We start from the raw sequence: 24,701 nt of genomic DNA, 5'->3' as shown, positions 1-24,701 counted from the left end.
TTATTGATCTCTGGCATGTAAGTTTGTATTTCTAACTTCTGCACTTTGAACTTCAAACCTGATTTTTCTGTTCTTGAGAACAGATGATGTTGGGGGCTCAAATTCATATGACAACATGCAGAAGAAAATTCTACTTAATTTTTTTGACATTTCTGTTAAAACACTACACTGAAGTTTAGAATAAAACAGAAAAATAGAACAGGCTTCAACAATAAATGCTATAACCTGAAAGGCTAGTCTTCCTTTACTGATTCACTTTAAGCAGGAACTGTAAAAGAAGAGCCTATGTTATTTCTTCATGTTATATCTAGATTTTGTACGTGAGTGTGGATGTTGGATCTTACCTTTCTGGAATGTAGAGTAAGTGAGTGTAACAGCATCAGAGAAGAGTGAGCGATGTTCTAAAGATGTATTTTTTTAAAAAAAGTTGTCTTACAGGGTATTTTTATTTAGTTTTGTTTTCAACATGAAAACATTATGTTACTTTGTAAATATTGAAGGAAGCTTATTTATGTTAAAACAAAGCAATCTCTCTCAATTAAATTGTTGTCAGAGCATGATAGAGGATAATTTAGGAGCTTTATCTTGCATCCTACTGGTGAACTCAAAAGCAGCTGTACTGCTTGTCATTAAAGACAAGTAGAAACACAAATAATACATATTAACATCAGTAGCTTTCCATGGTGGTATATATTTTTTTAATCCTGTGTGTTATGTAAAATAAGGGGTTTGTGTTTTGTTTTTTAAAAGAACCAAAACAACCAAAACCAAACTTCACTCAGTTTGACTTTCCACATGTCAAACTGTAATCCCTTTTTTCTCAACTATTTTTTTTTACTTTCTTAGTCATGGTTTCAACATGTAGCTTCTTGAGATCTTGCGTAATGTTAGTAGACTTGGAGCTTGTTGGCCTTTTTGAAAAGCTCTGCAGTCTTTTCAAAAGAACGCATAGACTTGCTTAGTGATCCTGAATGTTACCACCTACATTCAGGAAGAGTGTATATAGAAGATATGCATTGAACGTAAGTTTCAAGATAAATCAAAAATTCCTTGGTAGATAAGTAGAAAGCTACACCAAAACCTATTTTGATTTTTAAAAGTTAAAAGTGAAATAATAAAAAGTTAGCAAATGTCAGAACTGTTTGTGCAGCTTGGAATCTAACCCCCAAGTACATATGAATTTTGATTTTAAATTTCTTTTAATTTTCAAACATGTTTATATCTCTATTTTTCTCACAGGACACGGCCTCAGTGAGTGCCTGAGGTAGACTTGCTTTAGTAATAAATTGGAGCTGTGTAGGAAGGACCTCTAGTGTTTCCATAATCCGGGTTTCAGTTATTGCAGAAGGTGATGTTTAGTGAATAAAGGATATGAAAAGAAAACCAGATGTTGTCAGTGTTAAGTATGCTGCCTTGAAGAATTGCACTTGAATACTGCTTTTGCTAAGTAGTTGCAAATGGTAATTAAGATGTAATGCTGATGTTTACCATCTTAATGGTAATTAGGATGTTTACATTTCAGTTAAGACTAGTCACTGTTCTTTATTTCGTGGTGATTAACTATGGCCTGATTAGCAGAAACGTATGGAATTGCTCTTGCATCTCAAGTCAGTGGAAACTGTGTTGTGAATATATGAGTTTTTATATGCTCATGTATACACTGGAAGAATTAGAGCTTTACAAATTGGCACCCAAAATTAGTGGACAGTTTTGAACTCTTCTGTGTTAACTTAATCCACCAGAAAAAAAGTCAGGATTCATACTATCTTGTTTAGTGTGTTTGACTTTCCCACTACTTCAAGTATGAGAGCTATAAGGAAATCCTTGGAGAAATTAGGCTGTGTATTAAAATAAAGCGTGAAGCTGTATATTAAACCACAAGAGAAATGTATTGAATTCTTGATGAAATACACTGAAAAAGAATCATCTATTCATGCTTAGAATAATAAAAACAGTTGTGGAGAATGGAGGAGAAAGTGAGCAATCCCACAGTTCTCCTGAAAGTATAGGAAAGGACTGAATTAAGGATGTCCTTAACTTCTGACATTTTGGTAATGAAGTGCTTGTAACTTTAATGTCGGTCTTAAAGTATATCTCTTCATGGAGCTTCTTAGCTTTTAAACCAAGCTACAGATGGAAGTTTCATATACAGGATTCACTTGATAACCTGTGGTTCATGGGTGGAATTATACTCTTGTTCCATGCAGTCTATTGCTTGAGCTATGGCAGTCATACACAGCAGCAATAGTAGTAGGTTGCTACTCTCTGCAGACCAGCATTAGAATCTTTGCTGGTAAGTTTTGAAAGCTTAATGACAGCAATGTTGCAACTTGATAAGTGCTTAGGGGAACATGGACTACTCTGCCTGTGATCTTTCTGCCATAAAAAAAACATTGCTCACTTAGTGTTTTTTCTTTTTTTGTTTTGGCTTGACACAATCCTTGATTTTCTCACTCTAGTAATAGGCTTCTTGGCTACCAAGTTGTGACTTTCTCTTCGAGATTGTGATTCTCCTCTTGTACTGACTTCATGTCAAGTTGTTTGTTTGGTTGGTTTTTTTCTCCTCCTTCACTTGCCTGCCAAAACCTGTTTTCTCTGTGACCCATTCATTTGAGCTCTAGTGCTCAGCATTGAAACTGGTTAGTAGATTCCTTGGTTCAGGAGGAAGACTGAGACTGTAGACACACCATGAAGTAGTTGAAATCTGAAGTTGTTCAGACTGTGAACCTTAGGGAGCACAGGTGGATTCTGTGGGGTAATCTGGGGAAAAATCTCAGACTCCCATGAGTACATACAAACTGTTTTTACAGGGTTTGTTGCTTTATAAGTGGGCCAAACCTTTTGTTTGTTTGTTTTTGTTTGGGGAGTTGAAATAACAAAACCACCAATCCTTACAAAGAAGTTATTCTCTCACTTAATCTCAACTCCATGCTTCTCCAAATCATAGTGTAACTAGTCTAAAATGAGCATAACCTTTGGTGCTTATGAGGAAAAATTGAAAAGCAACTTTTTTTTTTCCCCTGAGGAGGTGTGATGAGGTTAACCTCAACCCTACCTGTTTGGCAGAAATTATAAAATTGAGAAAGGAATATTATGGTGAGGAGTGGCAGACAATCCTTCTAGGTTGTCCTTTAGGCTTCTCTTTTAATTATCTGTTAAATGAGATGAAGGGTGAAATCAGTCTTGTCTCTTCCTGCCCTGTGTAAATGGAAGAGATTTGGGATATCCAACTTTTTGCAATCTGGCTATTTGGATCTGGGGGTAAAAAAAACAAAGGCAAGCTGTATATTCAAGAACACACACACACACTCCACCCCCCAAACACCCAATCACCCAAATTTTTACTGATAATTGTGTGTTGTGATCCTTTCTTGAGGCAGGTTATTTGAACAGTCAGTGCATAAGCTACTTTATTGTTGCAAGTCAAGTTCTTTAACTTGGGGAGGGTCAGGGGGAAGAAAGGACTCTTAAGTTACTGTGTACGTAACTAGGATGGGTTCTTATTTGACCTAAAGTCTGTCTTGATGCAGCAGCACAAGCCAGCGAGGAGACTGTCACATTTCGTCGTGAACGCAGCACATTTAGGCGTCAGGCAGTACGACGCCGGCACAATGCAGGGAGTAACCCTACCCCTCCTACATTGCTCATCGGATCACCCCTCAGGTAGGGTATCTAAATGTTCCACCATATTTAGCATGCATGCAGCAGACCACTTCTCCCCACACCCACCAGTGTTGCCAGAAAAGCACTTTTTACTTCCTTCCCCACCATAACCTCCTTGAGCTGTCACTGCATGTCACTGTGGGCTTGTTGAATTGTGCATGTATATGTGGCACTATTTTCAAAATGATCAGGATAGCCAGTCTCTTAACGTGTTATAGCTGATTTCAGATTGATAACAAAATGAACTAATGCTAACAAACTTAAACTCAGTGTTTTTTTTATCTGAAACTTTAGAAACTTTTACTTTCAAGCAAGGAGAAAAAAACAAGAAAATACTATTCACGGCTCCTCATTTTGGTTGTCTTTCCTTTAAAAAAGTAAGCATTAGGGACTAGTACTGTAATCACTTTTCATGTCTGTAGATAGAGATAAGCATAATAACAAAATGGCGGAACATTATAAAGAGCTAAATCATAAGTGTAAAGGTTCTAAGTCTAAAATACAGGTAGACCATTGTATGAATATCCTGCAGCTTTTTACAGCAAAAGAAATGATGAAGTAGCAGTGATGCTTTTGTTGCAGAATGCACAGTATTGCTCAGTATTCAGTCTAATTGTGTGGCACTTTGCATGCCTTGGTGATGCTTACAATATAGTACATAGAAGTATCGCAGGAGTCCCCAGCCTCTACTAGGCCATTTGTTAACAATACTGAGCCTAGTGATACGTTACATAGAGCAATTCTGGTCTGTCTACTTGAACAGTAGATGCAGCAACCACAATAAGTTTTTAAACTTGCCTTTTAAATCTTTCAATCCCATGGCTGCCTATGGTGTTGGAGAATCTGGCAAGCAGAACATTACATGTAGAGGAAGGAACACTCCCCTGTACATATCAAAGTAATTCTTCCTCCAGTTATATGATAAATATGCAGGAATAATTGTATATGTTGTATATTCTTAATGGTCTTTATTCGTATGCTAAGGTACCTTTTAATAATAGGAGCAGTCTGCTTTTGTGTTTCATGAATACTTGTGTAGTTTTTTTAAGTGGAAAAAGCTATAGAAACTGAGCAAATAAAACCAAAATACTTTATAATAGAGGATGGCGAAGGAATTGTGCCATCTTTCTGGCACCACTGAAATAATCCAGGTCTAAGTTTATACATTTTCCTCAGGCAGGAGGATTGCAAAAATGCTAAAATCTAACAAATGAAGGATTGACATCTGCTACATCAAGGACTGAAACTAGTTAGATGTGGTTTTAGTGGCTAGTGCAGTATGTAGCAGTAATCACATCATTTCAGATGATTTTTTTTTGTTGTTGAGCTGCTTCTTGTCTTGCTGAACATGGCTTGTTCGACTTCTAGTGATTTTCTTCATAGTGAGGCGTACTGAAACTTTGCATTCCCTTAGATCACTTTTGCTTTACTCTTCCATTGCATTCACTTGCTTCTGGTATTTTTTTGTATGTGTTTTCCTTTATTTTTTTTAAAAGAAGGGTGGTATAGTTTTGTGTATTGGCTCCTAAGAGGCTGTGCAGACTAATCAGCACCTTAACTGTGCATCAGCCAGGAAACTGAGTTTTCTTTCTTTTAGACAGGTAGAAAGTAGGCAAATAAAGGACTCTGTTTTAAACTGGGACTGACAGCTGCCTCATTTTCTCATGCTAGTGCAGTCATTAAGGTTCCCATGGTTTAAGCTGGACTTCAGTGAGATATCATGAGAAAACGGAAGTTGGTGGAAGTAACTTTTTAATCAGACGAGATGTTCAAGGGTGAAAAAGCGGATCAAATATTCTAGCCTTGTATTTCCTCCAAGCATCTTTGAGTTATCTAAATTTGTTCCTCTCTAAATAAAAAAAACCCCAAAACTCTGTTCTTTCTTAAAGAACGTTATTAAAACCACTTGTCTTACAAACATGTTCAGAATTGAATACTTAGTGAGGTTACTTTGCTCAAGGCATTGTTTGTGATGCTAAATGACTGTCCCTTGGAGTGGAGTTAAATTGCCTTAATTCAACCAAACACCGAAGTGCTTTCAGAGATGTTTGACATAAATTCCATTTGAATTACCAACTGTGGAAGATATCTGAAAAATTGTATTTATTACTATTCTGATTTCTAGATGAATAGGCTGAAAAAAATTTCTTTTGTATGGGTAGCTTAATTTTAGTGTAACTTCTATGTGTTGCTGGAAGAAGAAACCCTTAAGAAAGATTAAAAAAAGAAAATTGTGCATAAGGAAGAAATGTGAAGAAATGCAGATTTTTTTTTTTTTCAGCCAGTCACCACCTAGTTCTTTTCAAAATATCACTGCAACTGTACTGGCATTACTTGTATATACTAGTGGTCAGCTGCCCCAGTCTAGTTCCTGATACTGCTAATCTGTATGACTTCAGATGTTAAACTTCTAACAGTATTAGATTTACTAATCTTTAGTCGCCCTGATGTTACTTCTTTCTTATTCTTACCAGCAAACTTTAATCTCCTAATCTTCTAACTCTGGCATAAAATTGGATGTCGTGGGGATGTTCCCTTTGAACCTGTTGAGTTCAGCCTGATTATTTTTTTAAAAATTCTTGTCATTATTGCAATTGCTTTTCACTTCCTCTGTGAAATGTTTAGTAAAAGAGACAATGGCATTATATATGTATGTGTTTGGTAATAGTAGATACTTAAGTAAAACCCGGTCTAGTAAATTCTGCTGGATTGATGTTAAATTAGACACAAGAGTATGTTGCCTGGTAACTTAAAACAAAACAAAACCACCAAACCCCGAAACCCACCACAAAACAACCACCCACCCCTGCTTTTGTCCTGCCTAAATGTCAACAATGTTTTGGGTACTTTAAGCATAAGTATGCACTGACATCCTATGTACTCAGTGCTGTATGCATGTATGTCTGATACAAGATCGTAAGTGACTGTCTTGAGCAGAATTTTATTTTTTGTAATTATTACTTAGGCAGAGAATAAATCTATCTTTATCTGTGTAATCTGTTAATGTCAATGTTTTGTTTTGGTTTTTATTGTGATGGAGATGGATAACCACTGAAAGGGCAACTTTGTAGATGCCTTTTGATAGTAGCTACCACTTAAGGGAAAGTAGTATTGTTTAGCAGTGTTTTGGTGATGCTGATAATACTTAAGGGAAACAATGAAGGCTGGCACATCTGTGAGCTTCCTTAGGGTTCTTGTTGCCATGTAGCTCACTGAAAGCCTTGTGTACAGCAGCAAAACACCAAATTTATAGTTCAGATTAAAATATGTTAGAATACGATAAATAATGAGTTGCTGTTTTTACCTTATGAGCTGTGTGCATGTCTGCTTTATTTTGCATGAGCTTTTCTTAACACCTATTTTTATACTTATATCCATATTTTGTTTTCCAGTGGTGCTCTAACAAAAGATGAAAAGTAGATGTTCTAGAAAATACTGTTAAAAGCAAGTACATCAGATCTAAGTCCTCAACTCTTAGTAAGATCTTGCTTTTTCAGTTGCCTCACTTGCCAACTATAGCATCACACTGTAAACAGTGAAATGTTAAAAGCAACAGGTGATAAAGACTGTTTTCAACAGTGTTTAAGGTACTTTCTGTAATCTTTAAAGTATAAATTCTTATATTTGTCTAAAAATAATTTCTTAATTTTATCACGTCTCACAACTAATGACTGTGACATCTTTAAATGCACAAAATAAAGGGCTATAAAAGCTAATTTCACAAAGTAGGTGTGATATACAAGTGCAAACAACTATTCTGACACTTTACCATGTTTAATATTAAACAAGCTATTAAAAATATCTACCTTTGTTAAATAGCTTTATAAAATAATTTTGCAATAAGAAGGCTGTGAAGAGGAGAACTAACATCTTCAAGCACTGTCTACTCATGGCTGTAAACTTACAAATTTCTCTGAAGCCCAAGTTGACTTTTAAAACCTGTGTTTTGGTGCAGGTATGTGTCTGGGTATAGGAGAATTTCTTTGAGTAATAAAGTTTTTGCTGTACTGTCAAAATAATTTCAAAACAGACTTAAAAATTTTGCCAATTAATAATTTGTTATAAGCATTCTTAATACGTTAAAAAAAAAAAAATCTGAATCCAAGCATTTAACTACAGTTATCTAGAAGGTCTGTGGTAGGGTACGGCTACTAATAAAGCTACTAGGAAAACTTTTCTAGTAGATTAATAGCAAGAAAGGTGGTGTTATTGTGACCAAAAAAACCCCAAATGGTCAACTAAACAGTTGATCGAGTGATCTCAATGAACAAAAAGGGCTCTAACTATTGTGAGAAGACTGGAATAGTCACTACTGTATGTTGGTGATACCTCAGGTTAGTCTAATTGTAGACTAACCACTAATAATTAGCTTTCGCACCCACAAATTAAGGCTTATAAGAATATACTTGAGGGAGACTTGGGGAGATTTTAGAAAGCAATACTACTTCTAAGAAGTAGGACAGGAACTGTATCTCTAGATTACTGAGGAAACTAGTGTCCAAATATGCCATTATACAGAACTCAAGGGTTATCTTAACCCTAGTACGTGGCTTCTTAATGCTGTACGCTTTAAAGTTTTCCTCTTTAAACTAAAAAGTCTTGTTTTGCTTCACTTCTAGCTATTTTTCTCTTCTTCCTGGTAATGTGTCCCCAATCCGTGTTTTCTCGTAGCCTTCAAGATGGTCAGCAAGGCCAGCAGTGCTCCTCCCAGGTCAGAGTGCAGTCCCGCCCCCCTTCCCAGGCAGCTGTGCTCGGCGCTAGCGCCTCCTTGCTGGTGAGAAATGGGAGTGTCCACTTAGAAGCATCACATGCCACTGCATCTGCTGTAGGCGGTAGCAGTTTGCACGATGAACTTGGTATGCAGGCCTTATGTAACCTTGGTGACATGGAAGTTTTAATACGGCAGATATATCGGTAATAATGCGGTGAAAAGCAGCTAACTTTAGCTTTGTTTCTGAATCTTGTAGGTGCGTTTCTTAGAAGGCCATGGTGCTCATAAATTCCTTGCCTTTCACAGTTGCCTTTCCTGGCACTTTCTCTAACAAATGCACGATGGGAAACACTCTAAGAGCGCATAGATACAAGTGATGTGTGAGAGTGCATAGCTACAAGTGATGGTGTGGGAGAGCTTTCATGACTTCAACAATGTAACACTTGTAATGAATAAGTTTTCTCCCATTGTCACCAGTAGTTGTGCAGAGATTGAGACCAACTTTGGGGATCTGCTGTTTCCTGAAAAAAATACTTGTTACGGTCCTTAGGAATTCTTGATCTTACTTTTTTTAGATGAGTCTTGCTTAGCTGCTGTTCAAAAAATAAATCCTTGTGTAAATGAAAGTGCTTTACTTTTTATGTACGTCTTAATTTAGGAGCTTGATATTGGAAGAAGATCTGGAATCTTATATCAAATGTCATATCATTTCATGGAGCCTTATAGTGCCTTTTAGTTCTTCATGGTCCATTTTATTTAGTAGTATTAACTATTCGTTAACTTCTATGCAGCTAATAAAATTACTCGGGAGAAGGAAGTTGAGATGGTCATAGTAAGTGACTGGTCTCCTGTGACACAGTAATGCAGAGGCAGAAGAATTCCTGGCAGGGATCTTTGCAGCTATCTATACATGGCCTGAATGACTTATGACTTCAGCATTAATATGGAATTCTTCCTTGAATTATTAAAATGGGCATCTTTAGAACTGACAATTATTTTTGACAGTATTTTGAGCAGCTGTCAGTTGTAATAACCTAAAAGTACAGGTTAGCTCAGATCACTGACAAAACACTTGTTTCAGATCTTACTGTAACCCAGTACTAAAAGATAAGTGAATTGTCATCTTGTTCCACTAATGGGGAAGACTTCAGGAGTTGCCAGGCTGTGGTACCCCTTTAAAAATGAGTTTGGCTAACAAGTTGCCATTTTTTTTGCACCATCTAGCTGCAATATAAGGAAAATTTGAATATAAGCAAAACTGAAAACAACCCTGACGTTCTCTGAGATGTTCTATAAAATTTAAAGACAGATGTGCTAAATACACACAATCTACTTACCTGATAATTTTGTTTTAGCTTCTGTGGCTCTACTAGTTTCTAGATAGAAAAATTGAGACTTCTGTCTCACCGCTTGTATGTGTCTCTGAACTATGAAAGCTTATCACATGAAACTACGGATTTCTTTATTTAGTTTGGACTCTTATTTTTTGTTTGAAAAAATATTGGAATATAACTGAAATTCAGGGGTGCTGGTTGTATCAGTCCAAGGTTAAAGTTGATATTTAATCTTAAAGCCACCATTATTGTATTTGAAGGATTGGGTTCATCTTACCCAAAATAATACAATTAAGTTGTATAGAACTCAAGATTTAATACACATTCTAGATAAATCCGAGTTATTTAAGAACTTTGTCTACTACAACATAGTAATATAAGAGGATCATTTCAGAAATAAAACATTGCATTCAGGCATTCTAAAAAGGCAAGTTCGTTGCACTTGGCATGTATTGGAATCTTCTGAAATGTATATAGCTAAGTTCTTTTGAAATTGTCTGTACTGTGCTTACAGTTGTATGGGCCAGCACATTGCCTTTGGGAGGCACAAAACTTCCAGGATCCGCTCAGTTAAAAATCTGATGTACAGTAGGGATTTATTCCTGATTTAAAAATCTGAGCATCTGTTCAAAAACCTTCTATGAGTGAAAGCTGCTATTATAGGCAAAATCTGGTTTTATTATTTTAGGAAAATCAAATTTTCCAGTTTGCATAGCAGGCTTTGTGTGACAGGTGCTATCTTTTGATAGAGTAAAATAGTTGGCAAAATGGTGCAAGCTCTCCCATGCGTGATTCCTTTATCAGCCCTGACAAAAAAGGAGACTATCTTTCCTTATAACTGGTACATGGTTTGTTTGGTGTTTTTGTTTTGGTTTTATCCTCAGTCATGGATGAAGTAACATGACTGCTCTGTTCCCCTTAACTCTAAGGCTGTTGGTTTTTCTCTGTTGTCCCAAGATACCTTACAGTGAAAGATGACCCTGTTACTTTAGATTATGTATGGTTTGGGGGTGAGGGAGTATAGTAGTTTGTTTTTTCCTTAACTTTTATTCTGATGCTGATCAAAGCAATGCAGGTGATATAACCAACTCTTTGTCACTGTGGAAATCACTGTGACTGTCCAGGACAGAATAAATATTAAAAGTAGAGGCTGGGGAAGAGCTATGGAAACAAAACTTGATTTACAGGAACTGGAAATATAAGTGACAAATTCAGTAGATGTGGTTGTGTGTCTCTGTACAATGCATGTAAGAATTGATTTTCTTACTGAAATTCTATTAACATATTTCAGCTAGTCTGGAAGACAAACAGAGCATGTGTTAATTTACATTAAAAGCCCCCACATTTAGGACTCCTGTTTTTGTGTACCAATGCAGTATCTGCTTCTGCATTTTTTTCCACTTGTGTGTTGATGTCAAACTGCAGCTTTTAACAAGACACCCAATTTTTTTTTTTTTTTTTGCTTTAAAGATTCATGTCTGTTAGCTTCATTCTGGTGGCTTATTTTATGAAGGGTCAACCTTGCTGTATTATAGCTAGCCTACATCTAGTCTGGTAACTATAGCCATCTTTAACTGGGCATTGTCCTGAGAGTAAGGGAAGAGATGCTTTGAGGCATTATCTTTAGTCTTCCAGATTTGAAGTAGAAAGATTTATATCAATTATGTTGTTGTTTCATGAGGGGTTGGGGGAAAGAACTTGAAAGGATGGAAAAGGAGCTTAGTGTGGAGCAGTAAACATGAGGTAAATCGTAGGTGGAATGCAGGACAGAAAAGAAAGGTGGCAGACCAAATGCCATGATTATAGTCAGGATTAATATAATAGGAATCCAAAAAAGCAACGGAACATGTACCATGACTTAAGTGAATGACAGTCTTCAGAGCACAGTGTGGCAGGACTGATGCCTTTTATTCTCACCAATGTCTGATTCTTGAGACATGTAGGTGATGGGTAGGATTCTTCAGTCCTTGCTGTGAAGGCTGTAGGTGTTACAATTTGTGAAGCAGTTAAGAATCCAAGTACTGAGTTACTAGAACAGTTGCCCAGTTTCTGAAACTGGGGTGAAATAACAACCTCTTGTCCTCTGCTAGATGATTTTTATTATTTTTTGAAAGAAATATTTCTTTTGTGATTTAAAGGGAAGTGGTCATCTGGAGCTTTACAATACAGTTACACTGCAGTGTTGGACTTCTGGTTGTATCATATGTGCAAGTGATGATCTTTCAGATTTATTGGAGTACTTTATGAAGGCAGTTGGATGCTCTTGAAGATCAACTTCTCTAAAGATAAACAAATGCACTGATTACTTATTTGATTAAAACCAATTTAGAATCAGTTCCTCAGTACCTTTTTATAATTAAGTAGACATAATTTATTCGGGATGGATGGGGGAGTATTTTCAAAGGTACAGGTAGAAAATAAATATTCTTTTCCCATTGTTCCTATTGAAAATACCCTTCTTGTAGTCTGTGGAGTAATAGGTAAGTTACTCTTCTGACAAACTTCATGTAGAAATAAGAAATGAACCACTTATGAACTGTTCTAACTGAAAAATTATAAGTTTTCATACTGGAGCTGAAGGTAAAATTTTGACGTTTGGAAATAACTCCTTGCACACTACAGAGTATTCAAATTCTGGTGGCTTTGGTTTTGCTGACTAGGTTTAAAAAATACTGTCAAGTAGTAGATGAATGTACCTTGATCTAATGATGGTATAGACTTCAACATGTCAAAAGGTGTTAGCAATACTCAGAACTAGTTTATGAGAAGTTTGAAACAAAGTAATTATTTATTAGATGGAGAACCAGGAAATGGGCTGAAAATAATTTAGCTAAAGAAACTGTCAGAGTACCATTGTAGCTGGGACCTGAGCAACTTGAAGTCTTCCAGGTTTCATCTGTGTAAGCTCGTCAGGCTGTTGCTTTCACCGATTCCCAAAACTGGGAACACCAGTTCATACAATGTGAACTGTTACGTGGTTGTCTCTGGATTTGGTGATGAAATATTTTTGTCTTTTGAAACAAGGAAGCTTGTTTCAAAGGAGTGCATTCATCTTTTCCTCTCCATGTCAGAGTGAAGATGTATTTTGGATTTGTGTGCCTGAGTATCAATGACTTGGTTTTGTTATTTTTGTAACCTGGTCCAAATAGAATATTGTTTGAGTGACTTTAATTTGCTAAGAACTCACAGCTCTCCCGTTGAGGGGTGGGGTAGAAGTTACAAGCGTTTCTGTTTAGTGGGCAAACATGCCATTTGCTGCATTTCTTGATTTGTAAAATAAGTTTTTAAGTCTGCTATTTGTTCACAACTTGATGAAACTACAGTCCTTAGAGAAAGAAAAAATCTTCAGCTTCTTCAGTGTGATGCTATAAAAATATTTCAGAGAATGCTGTGGCAGAGCTAGGAATGGGAGAGAAAATTACTAGGGTAACTGAAAATGCTAGGTATATCCATAGATACTGAATCTTGTGAGCACTGAAATCCTTCATTAGAGTTTGAGTGTGCTGAGAGGAAGCTGCTGTTATCTCACACAGTTTAAAAAGTGGGATTTTGGTGCTTGGTCATAGATTCTCCAGTCACACCTTGAGGTTTGTGTCCTCAACAGCACTGAATAGTCCTGTCATTTTTTTCTGTTTTGGCTGAGTTGAGACTTTTCTGGAGAGCTTTTTGATTTAAAACAACTAAACAAAAAAAACCTCCCAACAAAACAAAACAAACAAACAAACAAAAAGGGCAGGCAACTTGGTTTTACTGAGAAGCCATGCTTTTCTTGACAGAGAGCTAACTTTCAATAGCAAGTCTAGATAAGTAGGGGGATAAATTGCAAGTATGGCAAAGCATGAGTCCAGTTTGTAGTTTGTGTGTAAACAATTGGAATTAAGTGTTCTGTTTGCTGCCTCTCTATTAAGCATGTTTATTTTATCTCACCACACCAATGTACCCAACAATACAAATACAGTAAATTTTGACAGATTCAAAGGTGAGTTGGATGTGAGGGAACTGTAGATGTTTTCTAATGTGAAGTGGTCTATGCTACATGTTTTCGTAGTTTGAGGCCCTTTTCAGACATTTCACATGAGTGTAACAGTTAATAAACTTCTTCTGAAACTGTATCTGACATTTTATCACAGCCCAAGAGAATGGGAAGTTATATCTTGCAAGTAGTATATTCTAATTTCTGTGACTAGAATTTCATTAATTTAGAAATCAAAAAGTTTAATTTTCAGGCTCCCATTTCAGTAGTGCAAAATCATGAAGAATTTAACCTCAACTTCCTTGTCTCTCTTAAGGATTGGTTTCCCATAAGTTTTTTTCCATACTAAGTTATGCATAATTTTGTCCTGACTAGAACCTGAAGTGTATTATCTAATACCTTCATGTTTGCTGTTGAAATTTTTTTTACTGATGCAGTTAAGAAATAGACCTGTGTAACTAAGGTTATTTATTAGTTGTGGGAATGAAGATCCCTAATGTCTTGTGCTAGTTTAAATTTTAAACTTCAGTAACAACTGTTTACTACGCTATGCATTAAAAAACAAAGGGTATTTAACAGAAACTTTCATTAAATCTTAACCATTGAGGAAAAAACCCTAACAAGTGAACTTTCTACTTGTATTTCCTTACAAATGTGTATAGCGACTGTAATTAAATATTGAGGGAGAGCTGTTGCATTGCTGAGCTCTGACGCATGCTGTACTTGACTCCTGAATTATGTAGCTGATTGTCTTGTCAGAATGGTTGGTCTTACCATGGCTGCAGTATGTGCCTAGTTGGTCTGAAGTGCCCCCTCTGACGATAGAAAGCTTTATGAAGATATTTTCAATATGCCAGTATTGTTCCTTAGTTTCGCTGGTTTTAATCGTCCAGCTTGATGTTTTAACCTTCTTGCTTTCAGACACTTCTAAATTGAACTTAATTGTCTGTGGGTCTGAAGAAAAGTTGGAGCAGGATCATAGTGTGGTTTTTTAAAATAAAATATATCAAAAAACACTATCAGAAGCAGGTTATGTTCTCAAAGAGAGGGAAGAGAATGGAGAATGTTAGGCATTTCTCCTGGGACTGCTTGTTACCCTGTATCAACAGAAGAAAGCTGCAAGACCTGCAGTAGAGAGGTGTATACAGTTTTTGCTTCAGATGCTCCAAAGTAGGATACTTTTTTTTGTTTTGCATAAGCAGATACTAAAATAGTGCATGCTTTGCATCATGGCTTAAGAAGAGTTTTGAGCTAGAAGAGATGGAGAAGTTGGCAGAACACTTCATATGAGATCACAATTTCAAAATCAGCTTCCTGTATTCAGAGCTGAAATATATTGAACCTAGCCTTCAGGGGAAATTACAATGCTTATCTCTCTGATCGGACTATTGTGGGAGAAGGGCACTGTAAAAACATCATATTGTGAGTAAGGTAGTTTATAATTTGAGTTATAATCTCTAGCTACTTTTTTCTTATTTATATATATAGGAATAACTTGATATTGTTCATTCACAATGTTTTTAATAACAACTTTAGGAAATTATGTTTAATGGAGTTCTGGTAACTCCAAATGGCTTGCTTGAGAAGTTAGTTTGCAGTCTTCTGTTCTCACACTAAAGTGTTGGCTTCTGACTTGTAGAATAAATCTGCCTGCCATTCCTTTTTTAGTTTTTCTAGAGGTATGACTTACAAAGCATCTCCGGCCACTTCTTTCACTCTTTGTGTTTCTTTTGAAATAGACATGTGCCTCTCAAAAGAATTTTATTCAGGGCCCTTGAGGAATCTCTGCCTTAGTTAAATGCCATGGTTCTTAGATGCTGATAGAGAATGATGTACTGATTGTTCTCCTGGGGGTGGGGAAGAACTGAAGAAGCTGGTCATGGCAAGTTGTTTGCCTGGTTATTCTAAAAAGGGGGGGGGGCGGGGGGGGGGGAAGGGCTTACATTGTGCTGCTGTTGTGTTAATGGTGACATCTTGTAAACACAAACTCTTAAAATTTAATTCAGTATTGCGGTTTACTGTATATATGTCATATAAAATGGTATGGAAGAGGACTGAGTAGCTAATGTCTTGTCTGCACTGGTGACACATTAATGTGTAATCACATTTTATATTTTGACACTAATGTAAATTTAGATGTCTAACTTGATCTCAGTAGTAAGTTAAATAGAAAGTAGTGCCAGTGGGATGAAACATGATGAAATCTTGACCTGCTTTTGATCTTCTCTTTAATAGGTAAGTTCAGTTCTACACTCTACGAGACAGGGGGCTGCGACATGTCGCTTGTGAACTTTGAGCCAGCTGCAAGAAGAGCATCCAACATCTGGTGTGTGTGAAGGCCAGTCAAGAGTGATGATTCTTGTCTTACTGCAAACAAATCTTTGATTTTAATTTTTAAAAGGTTATTTAGTATGGACTACAAAAAATCATTATAAAATACTATCCGTATACTTCTACTTTTGAAACCTAAGTGATTTTTACTAGAAAATGACACTAACTGCATAAATTATCTTCTCCACTTAAATCTCAAAAAATGAAGACTACTGTTAGCTTAAGTAATAATTTTTTAAAGTAATAGATGTCCAAACCAAGAACTTGACAAAATGCATTTTTGATTGGCTTATAGAAAGTCTTTCTTAAATGATTTAACCCAGGTTTTGGGAAAGTAGGTGGCTATTGACCATAATGGCTATTAACTTATTTACAAATGAACTTCCAATTGTGAAGCAAATGTAAACTGATAAATTTATTCTCAAGTTCATAGATGGCATGAAACAATACATGGAAGTGTTAACATGCCTGAGGTTTAAATTTGACTTAGAATTGAAATGGCCAGCTACATACTGGGTAGTTCCTCTGCTGTTGGAAAGATGCCCTTTCTTTCTCTGAAGGGACAGGAGGCAGAAGAAAGAAAAATAACCGAAAACCTTCCACCCCCCCACCCCCCCAATCCACTCCACTACATAGAGCTGCTCTGAAGCTATTGCGTCATGCTGAATGCTACAAACTCCCACCACGTGTAGGTGGAACAGCTATTGGAATTATGGAGTAACGAATATAAAAGCTCCCATCTTCTAATCTTTCTTGTGAAAGTGTGCAAGTGCCTTTTGTAGAGTTGAACTTTGATAAAAAGTTCTGTATTCCTTGCACAAAGCTGCCAGTGCCTGCCTCTACAGCTTGCATGTTCCAGATGCAATGGCTTTGCTGATGGCTGCTGTGATGAAGTTATATGTGCTAGTGGAAGGAATAAACTGGCCACATCCAAATAATCTGACCTCAGCTTTAAAGAATACTTGAGTTTCAGTGAAGTAAAATTGATAACAAAGAATGTTTTTATCTTAAGGCAAGGAACTGAAGGAAAGTTGCATAAATTTGATACAAGTCTTACAGCCATGTGATTTACATAGAAAACAAACATCCAAAAGCAATCCAAAATTGGGGAAAAAAGCAATGGTTGGATATGGACTCTCATACAGTAAGAGAAATTTCTCGTCATCTCTAAAGAATGGAAATCGCCAAGTAATTTTGCTCTTCTTACCAGAGGTTTAAGTTTATGTAAAGTTAAGTTTTTCAAAAGCAATTTGAGATTAAGTAACTCAGTATACTTGTGTTATGTGTGTACTATTTTTGGCAGTTTTGGGACCTTGGTAAAAACAGTATAGAATTAACAAAAACTCTGTATGTGAACACAAAGCGGACTCTGCGCTCCTGTAGAGATGTGATGTGTGTTTACCCATCAGTAGGTAACAGATAATAAAACATCTTTGTTTTCTCAAGTGGAATAATTACTATCATGATAATCCGTGTTACACAATTTAAGGACTAGGTGTTGAAAATTATAGCAAGGATAAGGGTAAAGAGTCTTCTGACATACTATAGCTACAGAATTTACTACAGCACACAAGACTAAGTGGATACTTGTATTTAACGTATGTGATCAATGGAGAAACTTAAAGATTTTTAGATAAAATTTGCAAGGAGTCAAAATTAATTTGGGATGCTAGAAAATTAGAGGGGCCTGTTGAAGTAAAATGTAGTTTTATAATCTGAAGTCTTTCCCCTGTTCTTATAGTGACACGGACTCTCACGTATCGAGTTCTACCTCAGTTCGCTTTTATCCACATGATCTAGTAAGTTTTTCTTATTTATTTTTAAAGCATGCAAAAAATCAGAAGACTTTCCAATTTTATAGCACTGATTAATCATCCTATGTGGTAGTTCTTAAAAAGGATTTTTGCCTGGGTTTAAATGACGATAAAGTATTTCTTTATTGTTGCAGTGTCTTTATATATACATACAAATTCATTTTTCTGCATAGCGCTTTAAATATAAATGGTTTCCTCTGATCTAAAGCATAGTGATTTTCTAAACCACGTGGAAATTGGATGTTCTGAGATACCTTGTAAAGGTTTCCAGAGATGACTGGACAACTTGGACAGAGTTTTCCTTCCGTGCATTACGAAGATTAGCAGGCAGCAGAATGAATAAATTTTGTGTTCTGACCAAGAGAAGCTTCAGTAATTTCCCTGAAAGGAGTTTAAAAATCTGTTGTTGGAATCTGTTGTACAAAAATTGAATTCATATGCGAGGAGTGACTGGGGAAAAAAGGCAGAGGCTTATGCTATTTAATTCTGCAAACAGCTTTAGAATTCCTTAGTTTTGTGATCTCAAACCTTTTATATTGTTGTCAAGTCCAGACATATCTGCACTCTTAATTCTGAAGTCTTATATTGCTGTGTCATGAAAACAGTGCAAATGGTCATGATTCTTAAGTTAGGAAACCAAAGTAAGGTATATTGAAGTACCTAATGACCTAATCAAGAGGGTAAAATGAAATATGGTTTCAGCATTTGGCAGCGGAGCAAGAGACCTCCATTTGCTGACCATGCTTTTGATCGGGAATGTGCTTTTCAAACATGGTGTCTGCTAGAGGAAGTTTCTTTGCTTTCCACCATCCCCCTCAAAAACCTTCAAAAAGGAGGCTGCATTACCTGTTATGTGCTGTTGGTTTGCCATTGTGATCCCATTGGACGGAGGGATTCTGTTTAAACAGACTTGTATTTGTAAAAGCTTAGCAGATGTGCCTAGATGGAAGCTTCCACTGAAGTTTATTATTAATGAGATAAATGTTATGTTATGGTGATGCTACCTTTTAAGAAATCAAGTTCTTAAAAAGCTGTCAAAAAAGCACCTGTTTTCTGACACAGCTTATCTGAGGTAGTATGGTTTGTATTTTTGAAATGCCTTTAGAAAAGAAGTGTTCCTGCTTGTTGTTTTTATTAGTATTTTTCTAGGAAAGAAAAGCTGGCTGAGAATAGTTACAGTAAACTGCTTTAAGGAGTCATGAAAAAAATTTTTAAAAACAAGAAATCGAATGTTAAACTTCAAGGCAATTGTAAAAACAAAACCAGCAAAGCAAACCAAAAGGGCAAACAAAACCACCTATAACTTTGACACTTATAGTAACAACATGAGTATTTAAATTTTACTCTTTGCCTTAAAAGATTGTAAAGATTTTTTCATTAAATGTCATTTTAACGATCATATTGTTTAAGAGTAAAGGGCAGTGTATTAAGACGTTTCTTGGCCTGTTAATGAAATGTATAGGGTGGGTTAGACGACACATACACACTGTAGTAACTTTTTAACCTTCTGAGTACTCTCCTTAAATGTCCTTTATGGTTGTTAATATTACCGTGATTTCAAGAGCACTCTAGAGTGACAAACTACAAAACAAGTGGGAAATGTAGTCAGTCATAAATAGTACTTGACTAGTTAGGACAGAGCTTTTTTTTTAGTTTGTCTCTGAGTGTATTCTTAATGTAGTGAGCTTGAATTTGACCAGTGACGCATGCATATGTTGCTTTGTCATGCAAAAGCAACCATTTGGCATGGATGTGCATGCAGAGTAGCTGACTATAAGAAAAGTGGTGTAATTTATTTAAATTCACTGTTGGATTATTCTTGTAGTATATGTTATTCCTGTTCACATATCAGTTTACTTGTCTTCAAATTTGAAGCTTTCAGAGTAAATGGGATAATGTGCGTGGAAGACATGTTCATACTTCATTTGAAATAAGGCATATGCTAAAATGCCAAACAGATGTGTTGTATGCAAATTATTATTAGGTCAGGAAAAGTAAGTAGAAGCCTGAGAACTGGCAGTGTTTAACATATAACTTCTCAAATGAAACTAAATAATTCTAGCAATTTTTAGCAAAGCTGTTTTTGGTAGAATACAGTAATACAGTAAAAAAAGAGCTTTTGTTAATACTGACTTTCTTTTAGCTTTCTCTTCCTCAGATCAGGTTGAACAGGCTGCTAACCATGGATACAGATCTACTGGAGCAGCAAGATATTGACCTGAGCCCTGACCTTCAGGATCACATGCAACCTCAAGAGGAAGCAGCTCAAAAAGTCAAGCAGTACTATCGCTTTTGGATCCTGCCTAAGCTTTGGATTAGCATCAATTTTGATAGATTAACTCTTCTGGCTTTATTTGATAGGTGAGATCCTCAGAAAGTAATGATTAAGAACTGTACAATTAGAGAATTGTACCTATTTACTGTACTCTGAAAGATAAAAGAATAATACAAAGTGCAGATTTTCTAAAATAATGAACGCTACTCTCCCTTTTTCTTTGGCAATGCTAAAAAGGAAAAAAAAAACACTTCATGTGAGTGGGGTGATAATGTATTTGAGTGGTCAAAGAGAGAGATTGTTGCTACTCTTTAAAGCTAGAAAATAACCTTCTTCAGAAAATTAATTGAAAGGGTCTAGAATCTGGCATACACTTAATTTTTTCAGCAAGCAGAGCGAATTTACCTGCTGTTTTTCCAAGGGTCCTCTAATACTGTAATCTGTTGTCCCTACTGCATTTACTTAGTGAAATAAAAATGAAGGTGACTCCCCACAGTTACCAGCTTTTGGAATATGTAGAGTATTTAAATTTTGGTAGTGAACTTCTTTGAGATAAACAATCCAGTAGTGATTCTGACCAGGCAGAAATACTATTAATTCTGCACTACCAATATCATGGAATTCTCTTTACTCCACTTGACCTATTTTAGCCAAGTGAGAGTATTTTTTGTTTCTTCATTACAAAATCATGAATGACAAATTATATACAGATAAGCTATCATGCATGTATTTTTTCACAGGCTTGTAATCATCCTGTGTGAACCTTGAATATAGATTTGTGTTATAGACCATGCTTCTGGTTGAGCATTTGATTTATTTCTGAAACTGTGTTCTGTTTAAAGTTCAATTTCAGCTATCATTGAAATGGTAGCTTCTGGCTTTGCTAAAAGACAGTGTGCTAGTATAGTCTGTGCAGGTTCAAATCTTAACGACTTTGCTACCAGCAGCATAATTCTTGTTAACTTCTCACCCTAACTGTTCCTTTGCAGCCTTTTTTTAGACATAGTTAGTTTTCAATACTACTTTTTTTTAAAAAAAAAAATTTTCTCTCCCTCTAATACAGGAATCGTGAGATCCTTGAAAACGTGTTAGCTGTCATCCTAGCTATTCTAGTTGCATTTCTGGGCTCTGTACTTCTTATAGAGGGCTTTTTCAAGGATATTTGGGTCTTCCAGTTCTGCCTGGTAATAGCCAGTTGTCAGTACTCGCTGTTGAAGGTATTTTCATTTCTATCTTCCCTTTCTATAAACAATAGAATTAACTTTGGGGGTTGCAGGTTGGTTAGAGCCTTAAGGAAAAAACTGCGTGTTTATCATTTAAAAACAAATGAGGAAATTTCAGCTTCATGGAAAGTTTGATAGATGGTCATACAAGGTCACTTCACTAGAATGGTTCTGTGTATGTTTGTTAAACAACCCTTTATTTGTTGTTCTCATGCACTACTTGTTTTCCCAAAGAGGAGCAAATTCTTACTGGTTGAAAACAGCCTACAGAAGGAACTTGAAGTTTTATTGTTTTGTTTTGGTCTTGCTTAGTTGGGTGCACCTCAGTGCATTCATACAAAGCAATTAGCATCTAAGCATACTTAGTTTTTATTAGACAGTTGTTAACGGTATTTTTGTAATTTAAGAATGATTGCTTATTTCCTTATGATTAGACTACTAGGGTGGAAATTAGATTTAAAATTAAAGTGCATAACACATTTCATGTTTAAAAAGGTAAAAGTTCTAAAAATTGGGGTTTTTTAAAACTTTGGCTGTAGACATATTCTTTGAACAGATTTTATGGTTTAATACATTGTGCTATTTAAAGACTGTAGAGTGGCTTGACAATTGTAGATAATTATAGATAATATTAAAAGAACTTTAATCAAGAAATTGTGGGGGGTGGGAGGTAAACGCACTTATCTGTAGATGGGGTAACTTTTTCCATTTTGGTTTCAGAGCGTTCAGCCAGATTCTTCTTCCCCTCGACATGTAAGTCATGGGCATGTAACCCTGCAGATGTAGAACTTACACAGACATTCGATCTTTTTGGCATTTCTCTTACGTGCCTTCTCATAAGGCACAAGAGGCTTATGTTGTCTTAGTGTGTGAGAAGGGAACTGATACACTTTTTCCCCCCCATAGGCTTTGTTTGTATTCAGTAAATCATGTCTTCCTTGTTTTAAGCCTAGCTTTTGCTATAGAGCCATATCACGATAGGTTTTTTGATTCATCTTTAGTATTCAAGCAATTATACTGAGAAGTATTCTTAATATTGTCATTTGCCATACTGATATGAACTGACACAGCTTTGTTCTATTCTGGTCTTGTAGATCATTCAGTTGTCCTAGTGTGTGCACAGCCTTATTTTTTTTTACTCTGTTAAGCTGAGTATGCAATGCTCTAGTGAGCATTAATGTTTGAGTATGGAAATGTTAATGTGCTAGTGTTGCACAATATGTCTATATTCTATTGTGCATCTGCTAGATTGCCAAGACAAAATATTTCTGTTGTGTCCTAAATAAGAAATGAAAAACCATTATTCCTCTGCAGCAAGTCAATCATATTATTTTAGGTAATAAGTTGTATGTTTTAATGAACACACAAATTGTTTTTTTTAATTCTAGCAGGAGCAGTATCTGAGTAATAAACTTGATTTGCCTTTTCTTCAAAATTAATATATTCTGTCTTGCTTATGAAACCTAGTCAGAGTTTCTCTGGCATTTAGTATTACAAGAAATGTACTTTAAAGCTTAATGGACAGTAAAGGTAAATATAGTTTAGGCTACCTTAATTTAACTGTTGTGTCCTTGTTATATCAAAGCCACAAAAAAACTTATATCACTGCAAGGCAATGCATTAAGGATTTCATGAATAAAACTTAAGTATGTGTTGAGGTGACAGTATGTTATTTGATGAACAATGATTAATTTTAGTTATGAAATTGTAACAGAAGAATAACAATTACTTTTTCTGCTAATAATGAAACAAATGTTGGTTTGTTGTTTGGTTTTTTTTGAACAGGGTCATAATCGTATCATAGCCTATAGTAGGCCTGTATATTTCTGTTTATGTTGTGGTCTTATTTGGCTGTTGGATTATGGCAGCAGAAACATATCTACAACAAGATTCAGGTTGTATGGAATGGCTTTCACCAACCCATTGCTGCTGCTGTCAGCCAGGGACTTAGTTATAGGTGAGTGATTCTCATGGATTTTAATTGTTTTCTTCACCTCGGTAGAAATTTTTTTTTTTTAATCACTCTGTATCTTGTTACGACTGTTGCATCATCACCTTCTAAATGCAGTTCATTTAGTTTCCTTTGGAAAGAGTAGTTCTAGCTTTGCTGAAGTTTATGGGAAAATTTCCCCCCTTCTGTAGATTTGAAACAAACTGCAGAGATGTCAACTAATATGGTGTCACAGGAAAAAAAATGTTTTTAGCTTTTTAATTATTTAGTATCTTAGTCCCCATAGCTGAACCTTCTGTTCTTCTGTCTTAACTTAGACCAGATATGATACCCTGTGCTTGGATCTAGCTGCTCAGTAGTTAAAAAAACTTTTTGATTTGGTCTTTTTTGTGCTCTCTAGAGGGGCGTGTGGCAAGTGAATGGAGTTCTCATAAATCAGGTTATTTTTGTTTAGCCATCAGGTAGAACAGTACAGACACAATTTTTAGAAACATCATAGACAGATTAAATCTAATTTAATATGTCTCTTCTCAGAACAGGCCTATCAGCAATACCAAAAATGTATTTTTAGGCAGTATAAGGTACTTTGATTATATTCTGAGCAGTACAGTGCATTCACAATTCTGCTGGCATTTAACACCCCCTCACCCTCCCCCTGCAAAAAACCCATCCCAAAGAACAAATAACACCCCCACCCCCCCCATCCTCCAGCAAACCTTTCCCCTGTTTACTTAAAAAATTTATTGAAAATAGTAACAGCTACGTAAACTCAGGCAGAGCCCATGGAGAGGAGAGAGAGAGAATGTAAATGTTTGAAGACCATCTTCTCATGGGAACTTCGTGCATATTCTTTAATGGGGCAAAGTTATTTGGGTGATCGTCTCTGGAGGGGGAAGAAAATCTGTAAGAACTTGTCTAAATTGAACACACTTGTTCTTCAGTTGTAGCAAAATATCTATGCATGAAGTACTACAGCAGTTAAACATTACCACTGCACACCTCCTGTTCTTGGACAGTCTTCTATCCAAGAAAAATGAAAACTTGATCTTGGTTTTGATTTTTTTATTTTATTTTTGACTTTTAATTGATTAGTAAGAATTACTGACTCAGGCATTTTGGGAATTAGTTTTTATTACTTGATTTTAGGAACATCCTGAATTTTATACCTCATACTGTTTCCCCTTTTGACTTTCTGGTAGTAAATCTGTATTTAAATGTCCAGAGGGAAGAGGTCTAAGCCACTTATTTACAAACAGAGTGTTGTCCAGGCATTTCCAAAGGTGCTTTTCTACAGATTCTGTGGATCTATTAATGCACTGGCATACTTCATTCTGTAGCTGTGATGAAAGAAAAAGTTAACACAGAAGATAATTTTAACTTACTCAAGATACAAAGTTAGCTTCATTTCCCCTTGGTTATGCTCTGT

At 35.9% G+C, this 24,701-nt stretch overlaps 1 protein-coding gene across 9 annotated transcripts in view; it reads left to right on the top strand.

The window, feature by feature from the left end:
• PCNX1 (pecanex 1) overlaps positions 1–24,701 on the top strand; it is a 92,145-nt gene that overhangs the window by 30,767 nt on the left and 36,677 nt on the right. For 4 of the 9 annotated variants that reach the window (XM_074867979.1, XM_074867974.1, XM_074867971.1 and 1 more), the window contains exons 7-14: positions 3,531–3,663; positions 8,335–8,519; positions 15,917–16,007; positions 17,754–17,811; positions 19,970–20,187; positions 21,165–21,318; positions 22,045–22,077; positions 23,110–23,281. In XM_074867979.1, the coding sequence (XP_074724080.1) occupies positions 3,531–3,663; positions 8,335–8,519; positions 15,917–16,007; positions 17,754–17,811; positions 19,970–20,187; positions 21,165–21,318; positions 22,045–22,077; positions 23,110–23,281 (1,044 nt within the window). The remainder of the gene's footprint in view (positions 1–3,530; positions 3,664–8,334; positions 8,520–15,916; positions 16,008–17,753; positions 17,812–19,969; positions 20,188–21,164; positions 21,319–22,044; positions 22,078–23,109; positions 23,282–24,701) is intronic. The other 5 variants (XM_074867972.1, XM_074867973.1, XM_074867977.1 and 2 more) reach the window with 5 other exon arrangements.

This window comes from Strix uralensis, chromosome 4, assembly GCF_047716275.1.
Source record: "Strix uralensis isolate ZFMK-TIS-50842 chromosome 4, bStrUra1, whole genome shotgun sequence".
In the NCBI taxonomy this organism is placed as follows: Eukaryota; Metazoa; Chordata; class Aves; order Strigiformes; family Strigidae; genus Strix; species Strix uralensis.
The sequence above is the reverse complement of the archived record's forward strand: the minus strand, read 5'-3'. Positions and strand labels throughout refer to the sequence as shown.